General features: G+C 45.0%; 1 protein-coding gene across 1 annotated transcript in view; it reads left to right on the plus strand.

Moving 5' to 3' along the window:
* The window catches only part of LOC104021663 (F-BAR domain only protein 2), a 105,168-nt gene extending 88,816 nt beyond the window's left edge, over nt 1-16,352 (plus strand). The window contains exons 23-26 of the mRNA XM_087770798.1: nt 7,948-8,147; nt 11,141-11,205; nt 13,665-13,829; nt 14,083-16,352. Of these exons, the coding sequence (XP_087626924.1) occupies nt 7,948-8,147; nt 11,141-11,205; nt 13,665-13,829; nt 14,083-14,105 (453 nt within the window). The 3' untranslated portion in view covers nt 14,106-16,352. The remainder of the gene's footprint in view (nt 1-7,947; nt 8,148-11,140; nt 11,206-13,664; nt 13,830-14,082) is intronic.
* Nucleotides 16,353-23,461: the final 7,109 nt, after the last annotated feature.

The raw sequence follows: 23,461 nt of genomic DNA on the forward strand, positions 1-23,461 counted from the left end.
TTGAAAACTCTGAACATCCAGGCCCAGAGGGTGATGGTCAGTAGCATGAGGTCTAGTTGGAGGCCAGTAAGTAGCCAGTGTACCCTGGGGTCAATACTGTGTTCAGTCCTGTTTAACATCTTCATTAAAGATCTGGATGAGAAGGCAAAGTGTACCCTCATCATGTTTGCTGATGATACAAAACTGGGAGCAGTGGCTGATAGGCCAGAGGGTCGTGCTACCATCCAGAGGGACCTGGACAGGCTGGAGAAATGGGCTGGCAGGAACCTCATGCAGTTCAACAAGGGGAAGTGCAAAGTCCTGCCCCTGGGGAGGAACAACCCCAGGCACCAATATATGCTGGAGGCCACCCAGCTAGAAAGCAGCTTTGCAGAAAAGGCCCTGGGGGTCCTGGTGGAAACCAGGTTGAACATGAGCCAGTGTGATGGTTTTGGTTGGGATAGAGTTAATTTTCTTCATAGTAGCTAGTATGGGGCTATGTTTTGGATTTGTGCTGGAAACAGTGTTGATAATACAGGGATGTTTTAGCTATTGCTGAGCAGGGCTTACACAGAGTCAAGGCCTTTTCTGCTTCTCACCCCACCCCACCCCACCAGCGAGTAGGCTGGGGGTGCACAAGAAGTTGGGAGGGGACACAGCTGGGACAGCTGACCCCAACTGACCAAAGGGATATCCCAGACCATATGACGTCATGATCAGCAATAAAAGCTGGGGGAAGGAGGAGGAAGGGGGGACATTGGGAGTGATGGCGTTTGTCTTCCTAAGTAACCGTTATGCGTGATGGAGCCCTGGTTTCCTGGAGATGGCTGAACACCTGCCTGCCGATGGGAAGTAATGAAGGAATTCATTGTTTTGCTTTGCTTGCATGCACAGCTTTTGCTTTCCTATTGAACTGTCTTTATCTCAACCCATGAGTTTTTTCACTTTTACTCTTCTGATTCTCTCCCCCATCCCACTGTGGGGGAGTGAGCGAGCAGCTGTGTGGTGCTTAGTTGCTGGCCGGGGTTAAACCACGACAGCCAGCAATGTGTCCTTGCAGCAAAGAAGGCTAACGGTATCCTGGGCTGCATTAGGCAAAGTATTGTGCATGCATTACCTTGAGGGTGACCGAGCACTGGCACAGATTGTCTAGAGAGGTGGTGGAGTCCCCATCCTTGGAGATATTCAAAAGCCATCTGGACATGGTCCAGGGCAGCCAGCTCTAGGTGGCCCTGCTTGAGCAGAGGGATTGGACCAGATGACCTCCAGAGGTCCCTTCCAACCTCAACCATTCTATGAATCTGTGAGAAGATGTTCTGGCTGTCAACAAAAAATCTTCATGAAAATTCAAGACAGACAGACTCTCCTCAAAAGGGAGAACAGGGATTTGCTAGGCCTGCATTGAGATGGTTGAACATCTGAGCCAACTGTCTCTACATCAAAAAACAAAAGAACCTATCATTTCAGCAATTAATATCATTGTAGCTTTTGACATCCTCCCAATATAGTTTAAAATCTTGGCATACTGAATCTATAAAAAGCATGTTAGGTACACAAAGAATTCCTGAGAAAGATGGAAGGAACAGAACATATCTTTGGATTGCAGAAATGAGTACTGTGGAAGAATGAGATCTATTTAAGATCTTTACTGTTGGGGGGAAAAATGAGGCAGTGGCATGCAGAAGCCCTGGCAGATAGAAAGGGTTCTGGGCTGCCAAGGAAAGGTGAGAAGGGACGCTGGGGCATAGAAGGTTCCTCAAGTAGACTAGGAAGGTGGTAGAGGTGCAACAGGGCAGTAGCACAAGCTCAGCTACAGAAGCAGCAGCATCCAACCCTCCTGCAGCAGGAAAATAATGCATTTAATAGGTAAGAACTGTTTTGCTGGCTGCCTGTCCAATGACAGGTATTGCCCTCTGCTGCTGGCTGTTTGGGCAGCTGAATTGGTACGGCACACAACTGCTAAGGATGAAGTCATTTTGCCACAAGCATTTTTCTTGTGTGAGGCAGAACACAAGATTAAACAAAACTGTTTTGACTTATGAAAGCCAGAACAGGAAGGAGCCTCGGGGGCCAGAGGTGTAGTAAAGATAAGGGCTGGCGACCGGAAGATCACGTGCTGTACGGAAAGAGTTAAGGGTCGACCCTCCCTTGTCTCCGCCCCTTATAACATGACACACCTACTGCTGGGGGTATAAAGCCCGGGTCGGCTGGAGATCTAGTGGGATAACCTTGATGTGTAGTGTTTGCTACACAGTGGTGACCCCGACGTGATCAGGCAACAGCGATGGAGCTCGCGGAACTCATAAAGGTACTAAAGTCGGTAACGACAACGGTGCTCAAGCGGGGGTTTGCGGCAAGGCGGCGCCGACCTGCTGCACGTGGTGTGCTGATGGGGCAGGAATCTCCTGGGAACGAAAAGCCAACAAGTTTAGTTTCGGAGGGGACCCAGGCTGGCTGGGAAGGAGTGGCCTGTGGGACACAGACGGAACCGTGGTTACTGGGGGCTGAGCCAACGGAGGAAGGGGAGGTGCAGGGAGACTATGGTGCAGCGGGAACAAAGGAGTCGGGAAAGGTGTTCCCGATACAAGTGGGGAGTTTAGAGCGGCCGCCCACGGAACCTTCGGCACCTCCTGCACCGGCGGATCTGCCACTTCCTCAATACCCCTGGGGCGAGTTGCAACAATGTGTGGAAAGGGAGCTGACTGATAGGTTGCTGGATTGGGTCCCGGGGGCTGATGTGGGATCCCAGCAGTATCGTGAACTACGTGAAGGAAGATGGCGGGAAGGAGAAAAAGAAGGCAAAACACCTGAGGACGCCCCATTGTATCCCAGTGATCGACGAGTGCTGGACACACAGAGAGCGGAGCGCAGGACATCGAGGGGGGGTGGTAGGGCTCCCCCGGCACTGTCAGTGATACCTGAGCCACCAGAGGGAACCCCTATCCCTAGGGCAATGGGAAATCAAACTGGTATTCCCTCACAGTGGAGGGAGCCTGTACACGATTACCCCATGAGCTCTGATAGCAGTGAGGGCGAAGGGGGTGACGAGGGATCCTCGATTGTTGCTCATCCGCCCCCGCTTCCGAGACGGACTAACGAGGTTTCAAGGGAACTCGAGGCATTGATCAGCCGATTGAGAGGGGTGGTGGCAAATGCGGAAAGTCTTATGCCAGGGGGAATGCCGAAAGAGAGGGCAAACGGGACAGATTGGCAGATGATTGCAAAAAATTGTGTCTTGGAAGGAGTGCGATTCCAGGCCCCTCCGATTCAAGCATTTCCTATCCGAGCAGCCCCAGGTGGAGGATATGAGTGGCAACCGTTAGATGCAAAGTTGGTGAAAGAATTGGTCACAACGGTGAAAAGTCATGGATTAAATTCCCCAGAGACCCAAGTCCTATTAGACTGTGTTTTTGCAACGCCGCTTGCACCTTTTGATATCATTCAGTTGATGCGGGCCGTATTGACCCCCTCGATGATGGTATTGTTTAGGGAGGAGTGGAGGAATCGGTGCACCCAAGTTGTTATTGAGGCGCAACAGGCCAACCATCCCATGGCAGGAGTGACTTTAGAGCAGCTGATGGGTGAAGGGCAGTTCGCAACTCCTCAGGCACAGGCTCAGCGAATGCGGGGCGCGATTTTGCTGCATCTTCGAAAGCTGCCCAGGAAGCAATACGCATCATCGCAGCTCTTGATAAAAGGGAGCCTCCATGGGTCCAAATACGGCAATCGTTAAGTGAGCCCTTCACAAAGTTTTTAGACCGGCTGCAAGCGGCGCTCCAGGTTGCTCGACTTCCTGAGCAGGCTAAGGAGGCAATATTGCTTGACTGTGCACGTACGCAAGCAAACCCACAAACTGCAGTGTTGCTAAGACAGTTACCCATAGGGACCACGCTTTCACAGATGATTCGTTATGTGCTGGAACAGGAACAGGCGCAAAGTATGCAACCGGTAGTGGCCGCAGTCCATGCGGCCTGCCGCGGCGCACGACTTATGTGCCATAGGTGTGGGGGGCAAGGACACATGGCGCGACAATGCCCTTCAAAAATAAACACCCCCGGAACAGGGGAAGGAAAGAGAGACCTACGATGCTGGCGCTGTGGGCGACTAGGCCACAGAGCTCGACAGTGCAAATCGGGGTGTCAGCAAAGGAGACCGGGCTGGGGAAACGAGAAGAGGGGATGGCTGAGGGCCGTGCCATCCCCACCTGCCCCAGTGATCAGCTCAGCAGGCCCGACGACAGCAGCGCAATGTATGGCACAGGGAGTCTCTCCTTCCCCGGGACCAGCACAGTCGCCTGCGGTCCCAATGATGCAATATCCAACTCAGCTGCCTTGGGGAGATGGGAGCGCGCAATAGAGGAGGCTGGGGATAGAGCCTCGCCGTATGTGGCACTCACCCTAAACATGACCACACGACCAGAAGTAGATATTATAGTTACCCCATGGCTCCCAGAGTTGGGGGGAACACCACGCCTCGTGTTAAGAGCCCTTTTAGATACAGGAGCGGATGTTACAGTAATCCCATCACATCTATGGCCAGATGATTGGCCACTCAAACCGAGAGGTTCGCTGCAAGGCGTGGGAGGCATGCAGACCTCGCATCAAAGCAGGAACCCAATGCAAATTATGTTGAAGGATCCGGAATCTGGACAAGCTAGGGTAGCATGGTGTAACCCTGTCATTGCTGAGTTACCCATTGTCATCTTGGGACGATGTTGCTTGCAGAAGATGAATATAGTGCTGCGTACAAATTTATCATAATGGCCACTGCCTGTGTCCGCCCATTAAAACTCACCTGGTTGACAGATAAACCAGTGTGGGTAGAGCAGTGGCCATTGACAGAGGAAAAGAGGGCGGCTGTTCGACAATTGGTACAACGAGAACTTGACGCAGGACACATCGAACCCTCTACAAGTCCCTGGAACACCCCCATTTTCGTGATAAAGAAAAAATCGGGAGCGTGGCGACTGCTACATGATCTACGCGCAGTTAATGCATGTATACAAGACATGGGTCCGCTACAAGCGGGCCTCCCTTCTCCGGCCATGATTCCACCTGACTATCAAATAGTGGTTATAGATATTAGAGATTGCTTTTTTAGTGTTCCCTTGCATGAAGAAGATAGAGTACGCTTTGCCTTTACTGTTCCTGAGCCTAACAATCAACACCCGTGCGCCAGATATCAATGGAAGGTGTTACCCCAGGGCATGAAAAACTCACCAGTCTTGTGTCAAATTGCTGTAGCTGCTGCAATACGCCCTATTCGAGAAAATTTCCCTACGGTCATCATTTTCCATTACATGGATGACGTGTTACTGGCGTCCAACCAAGAGGAGTTACTGGAAAAGGCACGCGTGCAGCTGATAGTCAGTTTGGAGCGACATGGGTTACACATTGAGCCTCGGAAAACACAGGTAGGGCGTGCAGTAAAGTATTTAGGTACTCAACTGAGGCCACGAAGCGTGACAGCACAATCATTTGAAATTCGGACTACAGTGACAACACTCCATGAGGCACAAAAATTAATTGGACAACTATTGTGGCTTAGAAACTTTATTCCAATATCTGAGGCAGAAATGACTACCTTATATCAACTCCTGAAAGGAGGAGATTCCCGCCTAGCTCCAAGGACTCTTTCAAGAAACCATCAGGAGATTCTTAGGACAATTATGGAGCGAGCCCAGCATTGGGGTCTCGCTCGATTTACACCTGAACAACCAGTCACTGCCCTGATTTACATGACCGATACCGCTGGCCATGGTTTACTAATTCAAAATAATGGTGAAAAAGGCTGGCCTTTTGCTTGGTTGTATCAAGGCAAACCAAAGACGGCTTTAATTTCTTGGCCAACATTATTATCTCAGCTTATTCTCCGCTGTCGGAGGCAAACTCAACACTTAACAGGGAAGGACCCGGAGGTCATCGCATTGCCCTGTTCTTTGGCACAGTGGGAGTTGGTACTTCCACAAGTGGGGCTCCTGCAAGCGGCAATAGCTGAATTTACGGGTCGTATTGAAGGTCTAAGACCACACCCCTGTGGGGAGATAATCCAGGTACTCCATTTTTTGCCAGCTAGTGCCATAGTTGAACAACCCACCGGAGGCCGCACAGTTTTTACCGACGCGTCATCGATTACTGGGAAAGCTGTCGTTACATGGCAGGAGGATGGTCAGTGGACCCACATTAGTTATCAAGATCAAGGGCAATCCGTGCAGTATCTTGAGGCCAAAGCGGTATGGATGGCTCTCACTCAATGGCCCGAAGAGGCCTTGGATCTAATCACAGACTCTTGCTATGTATATAAGTTACTGAAGAAGTGCCGATGGGCACTTGGGGCAACGTCAGAGATTGCCGGAATGTTGCTCACCGCACTGCAAATGAGAACCGCTCCTGTCTGTCCTATCCATGTTAATAGTCATAGTTCCATACCGAGTTTTCTTTCTGCTGGGAATGAAATAGCGGACAGCTTAGCAAAGAGCGTACTGGCGGTTGAAGAAACTTCTAACCTAAGGCGAGCTTTCCGCCTGCATGAGCTCCTCCACTGTGGAGCTCGCGGTTTAGCAAGGCTCGCTGGCATTACGTTGCAAGATGCTCGCTCTGTGATTGCTGCTTGTCCTGTGTGTTCCAAAGGTCCCCTCTGGGAGGCAGGGGTAAACCCTCGAGGGTTGCAGCCCAACCAAATATGGCAGTCTGATGTTACGATTTATGAACCCTTTAATCCACGTAAGTATCTGCATGTCACAGTTGATACCTGCAGTGGAGTTATTTTAGCCACTATGCATGCTAAACAAAATGCTCTCTCAGTTATTTTACATTGGCAGGACTGTATGGCGCAACTTGGCATCCCACAAAAAATTAAAACAGATAATGGAGCGGCATATGTCAGCAAGAAGACAAAGGACTTTTGCGCGCGCTGGGATATTCAGTTGAGTCATGGCATTCCCTATAACAGTACGGGCCAAAGCATTGTAGAACGCGCGCACCGCACATTAAAAGAGTTACTCGACCGACTTAGGGAGGGGGAAAAGATAAGCCCAGGAACAGGGGTTCCCCCTCCCCTTGACCCTCCCTTATTTCGGGCACAGCGTCTGTTGACGACGGCACTAATTACCTTAAATCATACCATTCGAGGGAACACCTATAAAACCCAGACTGCAACCCAGGCACATTTCCGGCTCGATGAGAACGAAGGGCCTTACCCTTTGGTTCAAGTACGGGACCTGCAAACCCGTGAATGGGGGGCCCTTATTCCCTCCGTTGCTTGGGACGTGGGTATGCGTGTGTGCAAACCGAGAAAGGGACGCTAGAATGGGTACCCAGTCGAAATATTAGACCGTATAGACATTAATCAATCTATTGAGTCTTATCTTGACAGGTTACCATTTCCCTATGCATCCTGATGGTGTGGGGGAGTAATGAGGGAGCCGCGACGAACTACTGGCTGGACTGGGCAAAATCTATGAACGTAACGGATGCGTGCCTGTATAAGTCTTACCATATATCGATTATTTTACACGCAGCTTCCCCAGCAAGATCCAGAACTACTGGAGCTAAGGGAGGGGGAAATGTAGTAAAGATAAGGGCTGGCGACCGGAAGATCACGTGCTGTACGGAAAGAGTTAAGGGTCGACCCTCCCTTGTCTCCGCCCCTTATAACATGACACACCTACTGCTGGGGGTATAAAGCCCGGGTCGGCTGGAGATCTAGTGGGATAACCTTGATGTGTAGTGTTTGCTACACAGAGGGAGTTTAAACCTTTTTTAAATTATTTTAATTTAAAATTAAAAGAACAGGAATTACTTTAGGCTACAACAGTCTTCAGAATTCTGAGATTAACGGCTCAGAGGTCAATTGTTCTTTTGGTCTTTTGTCAGGATTTAGAGTTATACTCGTTACCATCATTCCCTAATTCTGCCCAAAAGGGGAATATTTCAATTAAGCTGCTTTCAATGATTTATTCTTTTACAGGTATCTTCAAATGGCATCCAGTCCACTCCCTTGAATCTTGCAACTTACTGGAAATGTAATGCTAGCACTACTGATGTGAGAGTGGATTATAAATACAATCCAGAGTCTATGAATGTGCCTAGTATGCTGTCTAATGTCCAGGTTGTAGTACCAGTAGATGGAGGAGTAACAAACATGCAATCACTTCCACCTGCAAAATGGTAATATTAATACCTTTCTTTTTATTATTTCAAATTCATTTCAGTGTATTCATTAGTGTCAGCCTGTCAGGGAGGTATACTAAAACTAACCCAAACAAAGGACAAGCTCAAACAACTTTATTTCACAAAACAGCCAAAACCACATGACAGAAACCAATGAGAAACAGGGGTAAACCAAAATCAATCAACACTCTGATAACATTTAACACATAACAGGTTCGAGGTGTCAGTTGGGGTATTGTTACTACACGTCAGTACACACGAGAATGATGATCCAAAGTGCGCGCACACGCTCACTCACAAGGGGGGGAAACTCTCTCCCTCTCGTGGGTACCCAGAAGATGTAATTGCTCACCTGGGGCGGGGGGGGGAGGGCTCACTCAAGGATATATCCAGAAGAAATCACTCACCAAAAGGAAGTGAGGGCACTCAATACCGGGAAGTTTCCTCAGGCAGTGTCCTAACCCAAGGGGAGAGGTTTCAAACACAGACCCATTGCTCTGAGAAGACCACTCAAAGGGGGTCTCCGGTGGTGCCCCATTTATACCCTGGGTCGGATCTGAGCTGTGGTCGTAATTGGTCATGATCCACAAGCTTCTCTGAGCCAAGGCACCTCATTGGCTGTGGACCCTGTCTGGTGACTGAGGGGCTCCGCTTCTCCTGCTCCCCCTACCAAGGGGTGTATGGCGCCCTGGTGGGTGCATGATGGTCGGCACTTGACCAAGGTGTGTACATGTCGGCAGGCACAGTAGAGCATAAAAGGTGCGAAAAGTCAGTGAACACCATGTTAAAAGCCCTGATCTTCGGGGGGGGGGGGGGGGAAGGCGGCAGAGTGTACCTGTCACACAGTCTGAAAAATTTCACTGGAAGAAACAGCTAATTTTTTTCCTCTTAATAAAATGCATGGTATCAGATGTTTAGGACATTTTCTGGTCCAAAACAGATCATGTACAGCCAATTCACATAAACTGAGACTATATGCACCCATTCCAACTGTGTAATAATACAAACCTTTCTGAATACAAGCCTTTCTGAAATTTCCAATGTTTGCTTTCTTTTGGCCAATAGACAGGAGAGATATTTTTAATAACGTGATTTGAAACCAAAATATCTTAATGGTTAAAAAACATTATATATATATGTGCATGTGTGTGTGTATAAATATATCCATATATATAGATTATATAGAGAGAATAGAAGAAATGCAGTTCTTAAAAAGATTTCTTGATTGTTCTAACTTAAAAATTAGCTTCTAATTTAAATAGTTTTAAAACAAACAAACTTCAGTAACTGAGGAGCTCTTCATAAGCCAGGTAGCATTGTCTCTCAATTCAAGTGTCGTGCTGATTATTATCTGGCTTGCTGCTACCTGCCACCACCTTCTAAGCCTGCAGACCATTTACAGCAGCACTTGAAAGTGAGACGTGTCTGGGATAACTATGTTTCTACAAGTCTGTGAAAACAAGCAGAGGGTAGCAGGGCTAGGCAGAGCGGGACATCCCTGGAGCAAAAGGTGAGCAGAATTCAATCACTGTGCCTGTGGTTTGGCAGCACATAAGTACTTGCCCAGCTGTAATGTAATTCCTGGACTGTTTATTTCCAAGAGGAACAAGAGGGTCTTTTTAACATGAAGGTTAAGAGGGCAAAGAATACCAAGTTGAGGGAAGTCAGGCTTTGTTAACCTTATTACTTATAGATCAGTTTACCTTATAAAGCAGGGTTCAGAAATAAAATAAACCTGGTGTATTTATCAGAAAGGTTCTGATGTTTCTGGAGGCAATACATTTAAATGTGTTAATTAGACAAAGTGGTAATACAGTATCATTTTAAGTGGAAAAAATACTGGCAAGACTGAATCTTTCTTGACTTGGTATTTCAAGGGAGCAATACTTTTAACCAAATCACATTAAGCTTATTGTGAGCAAGGGCAGGTTTGGTATCCTGCCTGCACAACTTGACTAGAACTTTTGGTGAAGCCAGTCTCATTCCTCCCTGCTCAGGCTTCTTCCACAAACCCTTCAGTAATGAAACCTGAGTGAGAGCCGGAATGCCCATCCAGAACACCTAGTGTTAGCTAAGGAAGACTCAAAACTTAGTGACAGTTCCATTGCAGATTCATCAGAGTAAGGGACTCGAGCCCAGGTATTCTTTCACCTAGGCAACTACCCAAGGCCAGAATTTTGAGCCTTGAAAGCTGACAAAAAAAATACAGTCATGTCCCAGGCAGCTCTAGTATGTGTCTCCTGCTATATGTTTGGTCTAGTGGGTTGGGTGGTGGGTTTTGGGTTTTTTTTTTTAAGAATAAATGTTTTATAATTCGACCTCCTGCAAGTAACCACTACCATCTATGCTACTTGTGTGAGCATTTCACTCCTGCTACACCAATACTTCTGCCAACTAGTTTTACTAGAATGGAAATGGAATAAAATTCATACAGCCAGGAGTCTCACATAGGGGAGAGCAATCAATATTGCTCCCCCTCATACCATCGTCATGAAGCATAAAGACCCAGCTTTCAAACTGCTTCCAGCATGTTTGGCCTTTCCTTACCCTTTGAGACCACAGAGGGTTTTGAGCTGTGAAGCGGAGCCATAACCTGGGCATAGGACAGTGTTAACTGTATAAAAAGATGGTATGTACATCTTAGATGTGGTGCTTGAGGACATGGTATAGTGATGGACTTGGCAGTGATAGGTTAATGGTTGGACTTGATGATCTTAAGGGTCTTTTCCAACCTTAATGATTCTATGATTCTATGATTCTATGATCTGAGCTCTGCTGCAAGCTCAGGGGCAATGCAGACATATCCCTCTGTTTTCCTGTTTGCTTTGTATAGTTTTCCACAAACCCACCTTAAAATGATCAAATATTTTTATAAACCTCCATTGAGAGATGTAGGTTATACATGCATGGTCTGTAAGGTTCCAGGGTAAATCTAGGGAAATAATATTCTAAAAATTGGTGCTTATAACTAACCTACCTTTCCCTTACAGGAATGCAGACCAGATGAAAGCTTATTGGAAAATATCTAGCATTTCAGAGAAGTCTGAGAATGGAGGCAAGTTGAACTCTTTTGTTTTGTTTTCTTGTACAGAAAAATGATAACAGTAAAAAAGCCTCAAAAAGGCATTTTAGCTTCTATGTCCTCATGCCTGTTTACACTTTCTGTATCCTGTTTATCAGTTCACCTTCTTCTCAATGAAATTCCTCCTGAGAGATTCCATTAACAGTGAGATGTAAAAATATTAACTAATTATAAAAAGAAAAATAGTGAAGCCTCTTGAAAGCAGCTAGTACCACTAAAATAGAGTTTAGACTGGGCAAGGAAATTATTACATCAATGCTATTTGGAAATGAGCAGTTATTCAAAGTAAAATACGTTTAATATCTGTGTTCTGTTTTTCCACACACTGACAATTGAGATAAAGTAGAAAGAGGTAAGTGGAAGAACTGGGGGGGGGGAATCCAAAAGTCCTGTGCTGAGATAGGCTCAACTATAGATGATTCTTGACCAACATTTTGAGGGTTTCTGTTTTGACCATATATGACTCCAAGAAAAAAATACATCTATGCACATCTGCTCAGAGTGGTAATTTATATAGCATTTTGTAAGGTACCAATAGTTGTCCTCTGCCCAGCTGCCTTTCCCTGAGGTCCAGTTGATGTCACAGCCCTTGCAGCCTTTGCAGATGCAATGTTTTTCTGAAGCAGAAAAACAGGAGCCAAATGGAGGCATCTCATCCAAAAAGCCTCTGTGGAGAAATGGACTTGCAGTGTAATGGCCTTTGGCCCTGTTAAGAATTTAGTAAAGGGAATTATGAAAGCACATATTTGCTTGTAAATATGACTGGTTTCATATAGGAACCACAAGCCTGGGAAGGGAAAACCTCTTCTATTGCTGCAAAGGCTGCAAAGCTGTGGTAGTCGTTCAAACAAAATCAGAGAGAATTTGATCCGATAGAAGTTATTGCTGTAGTCTGGTGTACTTTATCATTCACTGACCTCACAGTTCTTTGCCATCTGTCTTCCATTATGATTATGTAGGGATAGCCTTCTCTTTTTTTCCTTTACCAAACTGCGGAGATTCTTTTAAAAGAAAAAATCATACTAAAACATGAATGCAGCCAGATAAAGAGCTACTGCACACCTGCAGAGCAGCATAAAATGGGCTGCCAGTGATGCAGATCACGTCTTGTGTATGTTCAGTAGACTTGCACATATCCCACTGCTTCTGCTATATTCCCTTCTCTTCCCACCATCTTTCTTCCCCTTTTGTTTGAGTATAAACACTTAGTACTCACAATTCAGTGTTTAAGAGGAAGTAATACTATGCCAGTCTTACGCTTATGGAAACAAAGGGAAAAGTTGCAGAAACACTCTTAATATTAGGACAAATGTCTTGAAGTCCTCCTTATTCTGGTGTACAGAGTGGTAAAATGTTTTGGTTTTTTATGTTCCAGCACATTATGTGAGCTGTCAGTTGCAGACAGAGATAAAACACAGAACAAACTTTGAAAGCACTTGAATATATGAGTTTCCATACTTACAGTGGAAAGAAGTTCCGATTTACCCAAACTGTGACAGACCTACTGAAGAAATGAAATGGACTTTAAGCCAAATTTATCAAGAACAAGCCATTGCATAAAACAATTTCATCAATTCCTGCTTTTACCCTAGTAACATTTCAGTTACTAACTTTCCTCCTCATTTAGCAGTTCCTACTGACTAGTTGTTTTAAAGAAGTAAAAATACTTGACTTTCACTATTCCATTAATTAATTATTTAAATCTCTTTTTTTCCCAACATATTTTGCAAGAACAAGAAAAGACTTGTTTAAGAACTAGAAAAAGAGACCAGCAGTAATGTTGGGGTTTTTTAAAATGCCTTGCATTGACCACAAAGGTGTACTTAAAGTAATTTTGAACTATTGCTACTTTATAATGGCACTGAAGTGAACTTCACCACAGTCTATGAAAAATCAACTCAAGTTTTTGGGGAAATGTATTTAATCAGACCTTGTCTTTATTAGAAAAATAAGAATTTCTTTCCTCTGGGTACATTACCGTTCAGCTGCATTTCTTCCAATGGTTTTGTTCATGTACATTCATCCAGACAGATAGTGACATTTAAATATTCTGATGTACTTTCAAATCTGCTAATGAAAAGTACTACATACAAGATAGACCAGCAAGCATAAATGATGATTATAGGGAACAATCAGGTATTTAATGTAATAAGAGATTACCAGGCTGTCCGATATACACATTCTTCTATGAGTATAATCTTGTAGAAATGTGTATTGCTTCTCTCTAAATCATTCACTAGTCACTGTCTTAAACAGAGTAGTGGAAAAAAAGAGAGTTGTACTCTCATCTCTTCTGAAAATTTATATAGGACTGCCACTAGGAATAGGTCTTAAAGATCACCGTGTTAGTTCTACTCCTTACTACTAAAAATTTTGGGATATCGTCTTGGTCTTGCAAAACAACCAGCCTTTCAGTTTTGTTATTTTTATAGGTTCTGGATCCCTCAGGGCAAAATTTGAACTTTCAGAAGGACCCAGTAAACCAGCAACACTTGCAGTGCTATTCATTAGTGAAGGAAGCACCCTTTCAGGAGTAGATGTAGAGCTAGTAGGCACTGGCTATCGACTTTCCCTCCTTAAGAAGAGATTTGCCACTGGTAAGACACCAACATGCTTATATATTCAAATTAATTTAATATATTCTATAGTGCTAAATTATAAAATATGAAACTGTTAAATAAGTGATGCATAAATACTTTTCCTCAAAAACATGGCTGAAAACTGTTTCACTTCTGTTTTTCCATACTGTTTCACTTTTGGTTTTCCATAGTTAGTCAAACTGCTCCCAAGAAAATACTGACAAAATCTGTTTTATCTACTGAATGCAAAAAACCTACCTTTATTTTTCAGGACGGTATATGGCAGACTGCTGATGAACCTGTGGAAGTCACTGGATCAAAGGAGTGCAAGCAGCTCACTCCGCCCTCTATACTTTTCAAACACTATTTTAGCATGCATTAATTTTTTAAAAATGTTGACCTACTTTGAGGCTGAACTACAGAACAGAAAATGCACTTTTAAAAGTCATTTTGCAAACTTTTTATTACTTTATAATAGCACTGAAGTTAACTTCAACACTGTCTAATATTTGGAAAAATTTATTGAAATTTTAGTAAATTTATATAGATGAAGTCAAAATAATAATCAGTAGTTGTAATGAAAGTATGAAGTTGTATGTTATACTGTAAACATTAAACCTAAAAATGTAGGAAAGCAAGTAAGAAATATTTGAGCTTTCCATAAGTAATATTAATTTTTCAGATTCTTTAATTGCCAGTTTTTAAAGAAAACAGAGGCAAAGTCTCACATAGTTCTTCCATCCACTTGTGCCATAGAACCAGCTGAGTTGGAGATGTATAAAAAAATGTAACTTGATGCCTGTGTATCATACATCATTAACATGTAAGTTGTTTTATATAGTGTTTTTTTCCTAAGTGCAATGTGTTACAAAATTGCAAAAGACAGAAGAGATTTACTTCTGCAGTTAGTAAATTTTATGGGTGTTGTGATTGTTTCAATCAATGCTGTCGATTTAATTTATTTTTATATGAATTGCATAACATTTGTGCCTTTAAAAAAAAACCAAACAAACAACTGTGCCTATCCACTTTGTTATTCACATGCCTCAATTCCTTTTTCAAAGTTTGGCTCTTCATCAAGAAAGCATGGTGTTTGTATAATACATACAACTTGATAAAAATTCCTTCGACTGGGATTTAGAAGGCAGATTTGCAAAACTGGAGATGATTGTTTTAAAACAGGTTTAAAATACTGGTTTACTTCCTCATGGGGTAATTGCAATAAATGCAGCTGTAGTAAAGGGAGATGTATCATGCAGGACTTTGAAACTTTGAGATAGTAACTTTAATGTCACCAAAGATGAAAATCCTGAAATATCACAGAAGATGGTAAAAGCAAACAGCATTTCCTTTCACTTAGACTGCAAGTCTTTGGAATTAAAGTGCTTTGAGGGTTGTGTGATGTGAATGTAAACATAGTACTTTGGGAGGAATAGCATTTTAGAAGAGTATTTTATAGCAGCAGGATGACAAGTACTGCCATTTCTATTAGTTTAAATTTTATCTAAACCCACCAATTTTAATATTTTTATTGTCATCTAATCTGCTTGCCACAACCTTAGCACAGGGAAGTGACACAGTAATAACGTTTTTTAAAGCAAGTCACTAATTTAGAAAATCTTTTATGTATTTGTATTATCAAGTGTTTTTTCAATGCTGAAATCAAAAATATTGGGGCAAAATAATTCAATAGCCTACAAGTGGGAATTTTATGACCATTTTGAATATCAGTATCTATTTCAAATTCTCTACTAAAACAACAAAACTTGCTTGAACTAATTCATTCAAAACCAGTAATGAATTGGACTGCTGAAGCTTTACAATAAATTAAGCTTTGTAGAGGCTATATAGATTCTAATGTATACTACACACTTTTGCAGATGAGAGTTCCATTATTAGCACTAAGCACATACTGTACTGTAGATTTGATTGGAAGAGTATATTTGGCTCTTAACTTGCTAATCTTATTGAATGGTAAATTTCTAACTCATAGAAAATGGTACAGTCTTTTTACTGAAATCTTAATTGTAATCTGCTTTGCAATCAAACCGTGTTTAACATGACAATATTTTATTAATGAAAACCCAAAACTGCATTGCTGTTTTTAATCAAGTGTTACTTTCATTTCTTAGTTAAATTAAGTAGTTATGTTTCAGCACTTTTAAACTAGGTGATTATACATACATTTGTATTGGGTGCAGGTTACAATTTTGAAGCCATACAAGTTTATATAGACTTTTTGTAAAGAAATTAAAAAACAATGTAAAAAGTACATGTGTGTGTCTGATAAGAAAACCATATGTAGCAAGCTGGTTCTTGCTTGTGTATACAGCACTATCCGTTGTAGCTGCCTCCTAAGAAAATTAATTTGTAAACACAACTCTAAAGGATCTGAATTTTTATGGATTGTTACTACATCGGATCGTAAATTAGAACATACAAGTTTATCCTACAAAAATTGTAAATACCTCTGATTTTTCATAAAATATAAATTTTAAAAAAATTTTGCACCCATAATAAACATGTAATGTATAATTTAAATACTGATTTATATTGCTTATCCTTTCGCATTTAGTCCCACAGAGCTTCTAAGCAATTATAGAACAAAACTATGGCTGTATTGAACATTTTTAAAGTGTTAATTGATTTGTAAGTGATAAGTAGTAGAGATAATCAGTACAGGAAAGACATGGACCTGTTGGAATGGGTCCAGAGGAGGGCCACAAAAATGATCAGAGGGCTGGAACACCTCTGCTATGAGGAAAGGCTGAGAGAGTTGGGGTTGTTCAGCCTGGAGAAGAGACGGCTACGGGGAGACCTTCTTGCAGCCTTTCAATACTTAAAGGGGGCTTATAAGAAAGATGGGGACAGACTCTTTAGCAAGGCCTGCTGCGACAGGACAAGGGGTAATGGTTTTAAACTAAAAGAGGGTAGATTCAGACTAGATATAAGGAAGAAATTTTTTACAGTGAGGGTAGTGAAACACTGGAACGGGTTGCCCAGAGAGGCTGTAGATGCCCCATCCCTGGAAACATTCAAGGTCAGGTTGGATGGGGCTCTGAGCAACCTGATCTAGTTGAAGATGTCCCTGCTCATTGCAGGGGGTTGAACTAGATGACCTTTAAAGGTCTCTTCCAACCCAAACCATTCTATGATCCAACCGTTAACCTATCACTGCCAAGTCCACCACTAAACCATGTCCTCAAGCACCACGTCTACCCATCTTTTAAATACCTCCAGGGGTGGAGACTCAACCACTTCCCTGGGCAGCCTGTTCCAGTGCCTGACTACCCTTTCCGTGAAGAAGTTTTTCCTAATATCTAATCTAAATCTCCCCTGGCGCAACTTGAGGCCATTTCCTCTTGTCCTATCACTTGTTCCTTGGGAGAAGAGACTGACCCCCACCTCGCTACAACCTCCTTTCAGGTAGTCATAGAGAGCAATAAGGTCTCCCCTCAGCCTCCTCTTCTCCAGACTAAACAACCCCAGCTCCCTCAGCCGCTCCTCATAAGACTTGTGCTCTAGACCCTTCAGCAGCTTCATTGCCCTTCTTTGGACACGCTCCAGCACCTCAATGTCCTTCTTGTAGTGAGGGGCCCAAAAGTAAACACAGTACTCGAGGTGTGGCCTTACCACTGCTGAGTACAGGAGGACCATCACTTCCCTAGTCCTGCTGGCCAAACTATTTCTGATACAAGCCAGGATGCTATTGGCCCTCTTGGCCACCTGGGCACACTGCTGGCTCATGTTCAGCCAGCTGTCGACCAACACCCCCAGGTGCTTTTCTGCCAGGCAGCTCTCCAGCCACTCCTCCCCAAGCCTGTAGCGTTGCATGGGGTTGTTGTGACCCAAGTGCATCACCTGGCACTGAGCCTTGTTGAACCTCATACAGTTCGCCTTGGCCCATCGATCCAGCCTGTCCAGATCCCTCTATAAAGCCTCAATCCCCTCATCCCAATCATTGATAAAGATATTAAATAGGACCGGCCCCAATACTGAGGAAGAGGCAGAACCCATAAATGAGATGGTAACCACCCGATCCCTGTCCCTGAGTGAGCTGCGAGATATGCAAAAAGATTTTGGTCGTCGTCCAGGAGAGCACATCATCACTTGGCTGCTCTGATGCTGGGATAATGGGGCCAGTAGCCTGGAATTAGAGGGTAGGGAAGCCAAGCAGCTGGGATCCCTTTCTAGGGAAGGGGGCATTGACAAAGCGATTGGAAAAGGGGTAAATGCCCTCAGCCTCTGGAGGCAACTCCTGTCAGGTGTGAAGGAAAGGTATCCCTTCAAGGAAGATGTTATATGTCACCCAGGCAAGTGGACCACCATGGAGAGAGGTATCCAGTACCTGAGGGAATTAGCCGTGCTGGAGGTGATTTATAATGACCTGGACAATGAGCAGTTATCCAATGATCCAGATGAAGTCCAATGCACACGACCCATGTGGCAGAACTTTGTACGGAGCGCACCATCATCACACGCAAACTCATTGGCAATAATGACCTGGAAAGATGAAAAGGGACCAACGGTGGATGAAATGGCTGGCCAACTCCGACAATACGAAGGAATTCTCTCTTTCTCCCTACAGGCCTGCGTCTCAGCTGTGGAAAAACTGTCCCAGAAGGTCGAACAACTCGAAGAGGATATATCCTGCTCCTCACCTGTATGGACCAGTATCTCAGCCATTAGGAGGAAGCGTCCCTCTGTACAAGAGAGAAGATATAGTGGATACACACCACGGGGCACCCTGTGGTTTTATCTGCGTGACCACGGAGAGGACATGAGGAAGTGGGATGGAAAATCTACCTCAACCCTAGAGGCACGGGTACGTGAGTTGCAAGGAAAAACAACTACAAAAGGTGGTTCTCCCAGGAGAGTTGCGGCTCCAGTTTCCAGCGAGCAGTTCCCCAGACAGGGTAGAAGGGCTGATTCTGTTTCCGATCCTAATAAAGGGATTTTTGACTCGCATTTACAAGAAGTGAGTAGCAAATGCTATGACCAGGACTAGAGGGGCCCTGCCTCCAGCCAGGTGGAGGAAAGGGACAATCGGGTGTACTGGACTGTGTGGATTCGATGGCCTGGCACATCAGCCCCACAGGAGTATAAGGCTTTGGTAGACACCGGTGCACAGTGTACCCTCATGCCATCAAGCTGTAAAGGGGCAGAACCCATCCGTATTTCTGGAGTGACAGGGAGATCCCAAGAGCTGACTGTATTGGAGGCCAAAGTGAGCCTAACCGGGAAGGAGTGGCAGAAGCACCCCATTGTGACTGGCCCAGAGGCCCCGTGCATCCTTGGCATAGACTACCTCAGGAGAGGGTATTTCAAGGACCCAAAAGGGTACCGGTGGGCTTTTGGCATAGCTGCCTTGGAGATGGAGGAAATTAAACAGCTGTCTACCCTGCCCGGTCTGTCGGAGGACCCGTCTATTGTGGGGTTGCTGAGGGTCAAAGAACAACAGGTACCAATTGCTACCACAACAGTGCACCAGCAGCAACATCGCACCAACAGAGACGCCCTGATTCCCATCCATGAGTTGATTTGTCGACTGGAGAGCCAAGGAGCGATCAGCAAGATTCGCTCACCGTTTAACAGTCCCATATGGCCAGTGCGAAAGTCTAATGGAGAGTGGAGACTAACAGTAGACTCTCGGGGCCTGAACAAAGGTCAGGCTGCTGCTGAGCCCTGCCGTGCCAGACATGCTAGAACTTCAATATGAACTGGAGTCAAAGGCAGCCAAGTGGTATGCCACAACTGACATCGCTAATGCATTGTTTTCAATCCCTTTGGCAGCAGAGTGCAGGCCACAGTTTGCTTTCACTTGGAGGGGGTCCAGTACACCTGGAATGGACTGCCCCAGGGGTGGAAACACAGCCCCACCATTTGCCATGGACTGATCCAGACTGCATTGGAACAGGGTGGGGCTCCAGAACACCTGCAATACATTGATGACATCATTGTGTGGGGCAACACAGCAGCAGAAGTTTTTGAGAAAGGGAAGCAAATAGTCCAAATCCTTCTGGAGGCCAGCTTTGCCATAAAACAAAGTAAGGTCAAGGGACCTGCACAGGAGATCCAGTCTTTAGGAATAAAATGGCAAGATGGGCGTCATCAGATCCCAATGGATGTAATCAACAAAATGACAGCCATGTCTCCACCAACCAGCAAAAAGGAAGCACAAGCTTTCTTGGGTGTTGTGGGTTTTTGGAGAATGCATATTCCAAATTACAGTCTGATCCTAAGCCCTCTCTATCAAGTGACCCAGAAGAAGAACAATTTCAGATGGGGCCCTGAGCAACGACAAGCCTCTGAACAAATTAAACGGGAGATAGTTCATGCAGTAGCCCTTGGGCCAGTCCGGGCAGGACAAGATGTAAAAAATGTGCTCTACACCGTAGCGGGGAGAATGGCCCTACCTGGAGCCTCTGGCAGAAAGCACCAGGGGAGACTCGAGGTCGACCCCTAGGGTTTTGGAGTCGGGGATACAGAGGATCCGAGGCCTGCTATACTCCAACCGAAAAAGAGCTATTGGCAGCATATGAAGGGGTTTGAGCCGCTTCAGAAGTGGTTGGTACTGAAGCACAGCTCCTCCTGGCACCTCGACTGCCAGTGCTGGCCTGGATGTTCAAAGGGAGGTTCCCCTCTACGCATCATGCAACTGATACTATGTGGAGTAAGTGGGTTGCACTGATCACACAACGGCCTCGAATAGGAAACCCCAGTCGCCCAGGAATCTTGGAAGTGATCATGGACTGGCCAGAAGGCAAAGATTTCGGAATATCGCCAGAGGAGGAGGTGACGCGTGCTGAGGAGGCCCCACTGTATAATAAACTGCCAGAAAATGGGAAGGAATATGCCCTGTTCACTGATGGGTCCTGCCGTCTTGTGGGGAAGCATCAGAGTTGGAAGGCTGCTGCATGGAGTCCTATACGACAAGTTGCAGAAACTGCTGAAGGAGAAGGTGAATTGAGTCAGTTTGCAGAGGTGAAAGCCATCCAGCTGGCTTTAGATATTGCTGAACGAGAAAAGTGGCCAATGCTCTATCTCTGTACTGACTCATGGATGGTGGCAAATGCCCTGTGGGGGTGGCTACAGCAATGGAAGCAGAGCAACTGGCAGCGCAGAGGCAAACCCATCTGGGCTGCTGCACTGTGGCAAGATATTGCTGCCCAGATAGAGAACCTGGTTGTAAAAGTACGCCACGTAGATGCTCACGTACCCAAGAGTCGGGCCACTGAAGAACATCAAAACAATCAGCAGGTGGATCAGGCTGCTAAGATTGAAGTGGCTCAGGTGGACCTGGACTGGCAACATAAGGGTGAATTATTTCCAGCTCAGTGGGCCCATGACACCTCAGGCCATCAAGGAAGAGATGCAACACAGAGATGGGCTCGTCATCGAGGGGTGGACTTGACCATGGACACTATTGCACAAGTCATCCATGAATGCGAGACATGCGCTGCAATCAAGCAAGCCAAGCGGTTCAAGCCTCTCTGGTATGGAGGACGATGGCTGAAATATCAATATGGGGAAGCCTGGCAGACTGATTATATCACACGCCCACAAACCCGCCAAGGCAAGCGCCATGTGCTTACAGTGGTGGAAGCAACCACTGGATGCCTGGAAACATATCCCGTGCCCCATGCCACCACCCGGAACACTATCCTGGGTCTTGAAAAGCAAGTCCTGTGGCACCCCAGAAAGAATTGAGTCAGACAACGGAACTCATTTCCAAAACAGCCTCATAGACACCTGGGCCAAAGAGCATGGCATTGAGTGGGTATATCACATCCCCTATCACGCACCAGCCTCCGGGAAAATAGAACGATACAATGGACTGTTAAAGACTACACTGAGAGCAGTGGGTGGTGGGACATTCAAACATTGGGATACACATTTAGCAAAGGCCACCTGGTTAGTCAACACTAGGGGATCTGCCAATCAAGCTGGCCCTGCCCAATCAAGACTTTTACATGCTGTAGAGGGGGATAAAGTCCCTGTAGAGCACATAAAACATATGATAGGGAAGACAGTCTGGGTTACTCCCGCCTTAGGCAAAGGTAAACGCATTCATGGGATTGCTTTTGCTCAAGGACCTGGGTGCACTTGGTGGGGGATGCGGGAGGATGGGGAAGTCCGATGTGTACCTCAAGGGGATTTGATTTTGGGTGAAAATAGCCAATGAACTGAATTATATAATGTTAGTTGCTATATAATACTGTATGTCATCACTTCTGTGATTACTGTATGACATATCAACAGTATACAGCAGGAATCACCCAAACTAATGAAGAATGAGGAAACCAAGCAAAGTGCAGCAGTGATGGAACTAGAACTGGCTTCAGCATGCTACAGTCCAACATCACACACTACCTCTCCTGCCCTGAAAGACCGTTATGACACATGAATCCCAAAGTCATAAACTAAATGTACTCAACAAACATCCTAGAGGGATAGCATATAGACTAAGGGAATGATACTTGTGTATTGTATCAAAGGAAAGGAAGTGGGTGGTGGTTAATGAGGATGTGTTGGATAATGTGGGACCTGGGCATGATGTAAATGTTATGGAATAAGAGGTGGATACTGTCCTGGTTTCAGCTGGGATAGAGTTAATTTTCTTCTTGGTAGCCAGTATGGGGCTGTGTTTTGGGTTTAGGATGAGAACAATGTCGATGATACACTGATGTTTTGGTTCTTGCTAAGTAGTGCCAAGTAGTTGCTAAGTGGCGCTCACACTGGTCAAGGACTTTTCAGTTTCCCATGCTCTCTGCCAGGTGCACAAGAAGCTGGGAGGGGGCACAGCCAGGACAGCTGACCCAGACTGGCCAAGGGGCTATTCCATACCATGTGACGTCATGCTCAGTATATGAGCGGGGGGAGTTGGCCGGGGGCGGGCAATGATCGCTGCTTGGGGGACGTGCTGGGCATCAGTCAGCACGTGGTGAGCGGTTGTACAGTGTATCGCTTGCTTTGTATTACTATTGTACTATTATTACTTGTTTTTATTATTATTGTTATTATTACTACTGTTCTATTTTTATTTTACTTTAGTTATTAAACTGTTCTTATCTGAACCCACGAGTTTTCCCCTTTTGCCCTTCTGATTCTCTCCCCCATCCCACCGGTGGGGGAGTGAGCGAGCAGCTGCATGGTGCTTAGTTGCTAGCTGGGGTTAAACCATGACATTAAGAAAAGGCAACAGTTGTCACAAGTTGAAAAGAAGCTTTCCAAAAATAACACATCTTTCTTAAACTGGTGACTGTTACCTTGACACCGGTTTTTAAGCAAAAACCATATGGAGTTTTACCCTTAATGAGTCATTCCCAGCACAGGGGAACACAGACTCAGCTATACTCTTATTCAAGTCATCAAGAAAGGTAAATGTGTGTTTGTACCAACACACAGCAGTAGTAGTATCCAGCAGACGTTTCACTAGTTCAACTACTCACAACAGTCTATGAGCCATTATTTCAGCATTTGGATCTAATCTTAAGACCTTGTTCCTATGTCCAGCAGTACCAGTAGCCAGCTATGTCCTCTTCACAGAAGCTGTGAAAAATGCACAGCATACTGTGCTGTATACAATGCAGTTTGAAAGCAAGACCAATTTCTACATTGACCCTGTAAAAGTTAACTGGTAACAATTT

Source organism: Nipponia nippon, unplaced genomic scaffold, assembly GCF_047370975.1.
Source record: "Nipponia nippon isolate SJK-2023a ecotype South Korea unplaced genomic scaffold, ASM4737097v1 scaffold_33, whole genome shotgun sequence".
Taxonomy (NCBI): Eukaryota; Metazoa; Chordata; class Aves; order Pelecaniformes; family Threskiornithidae; genus Nipponia; species Nipponia nippon.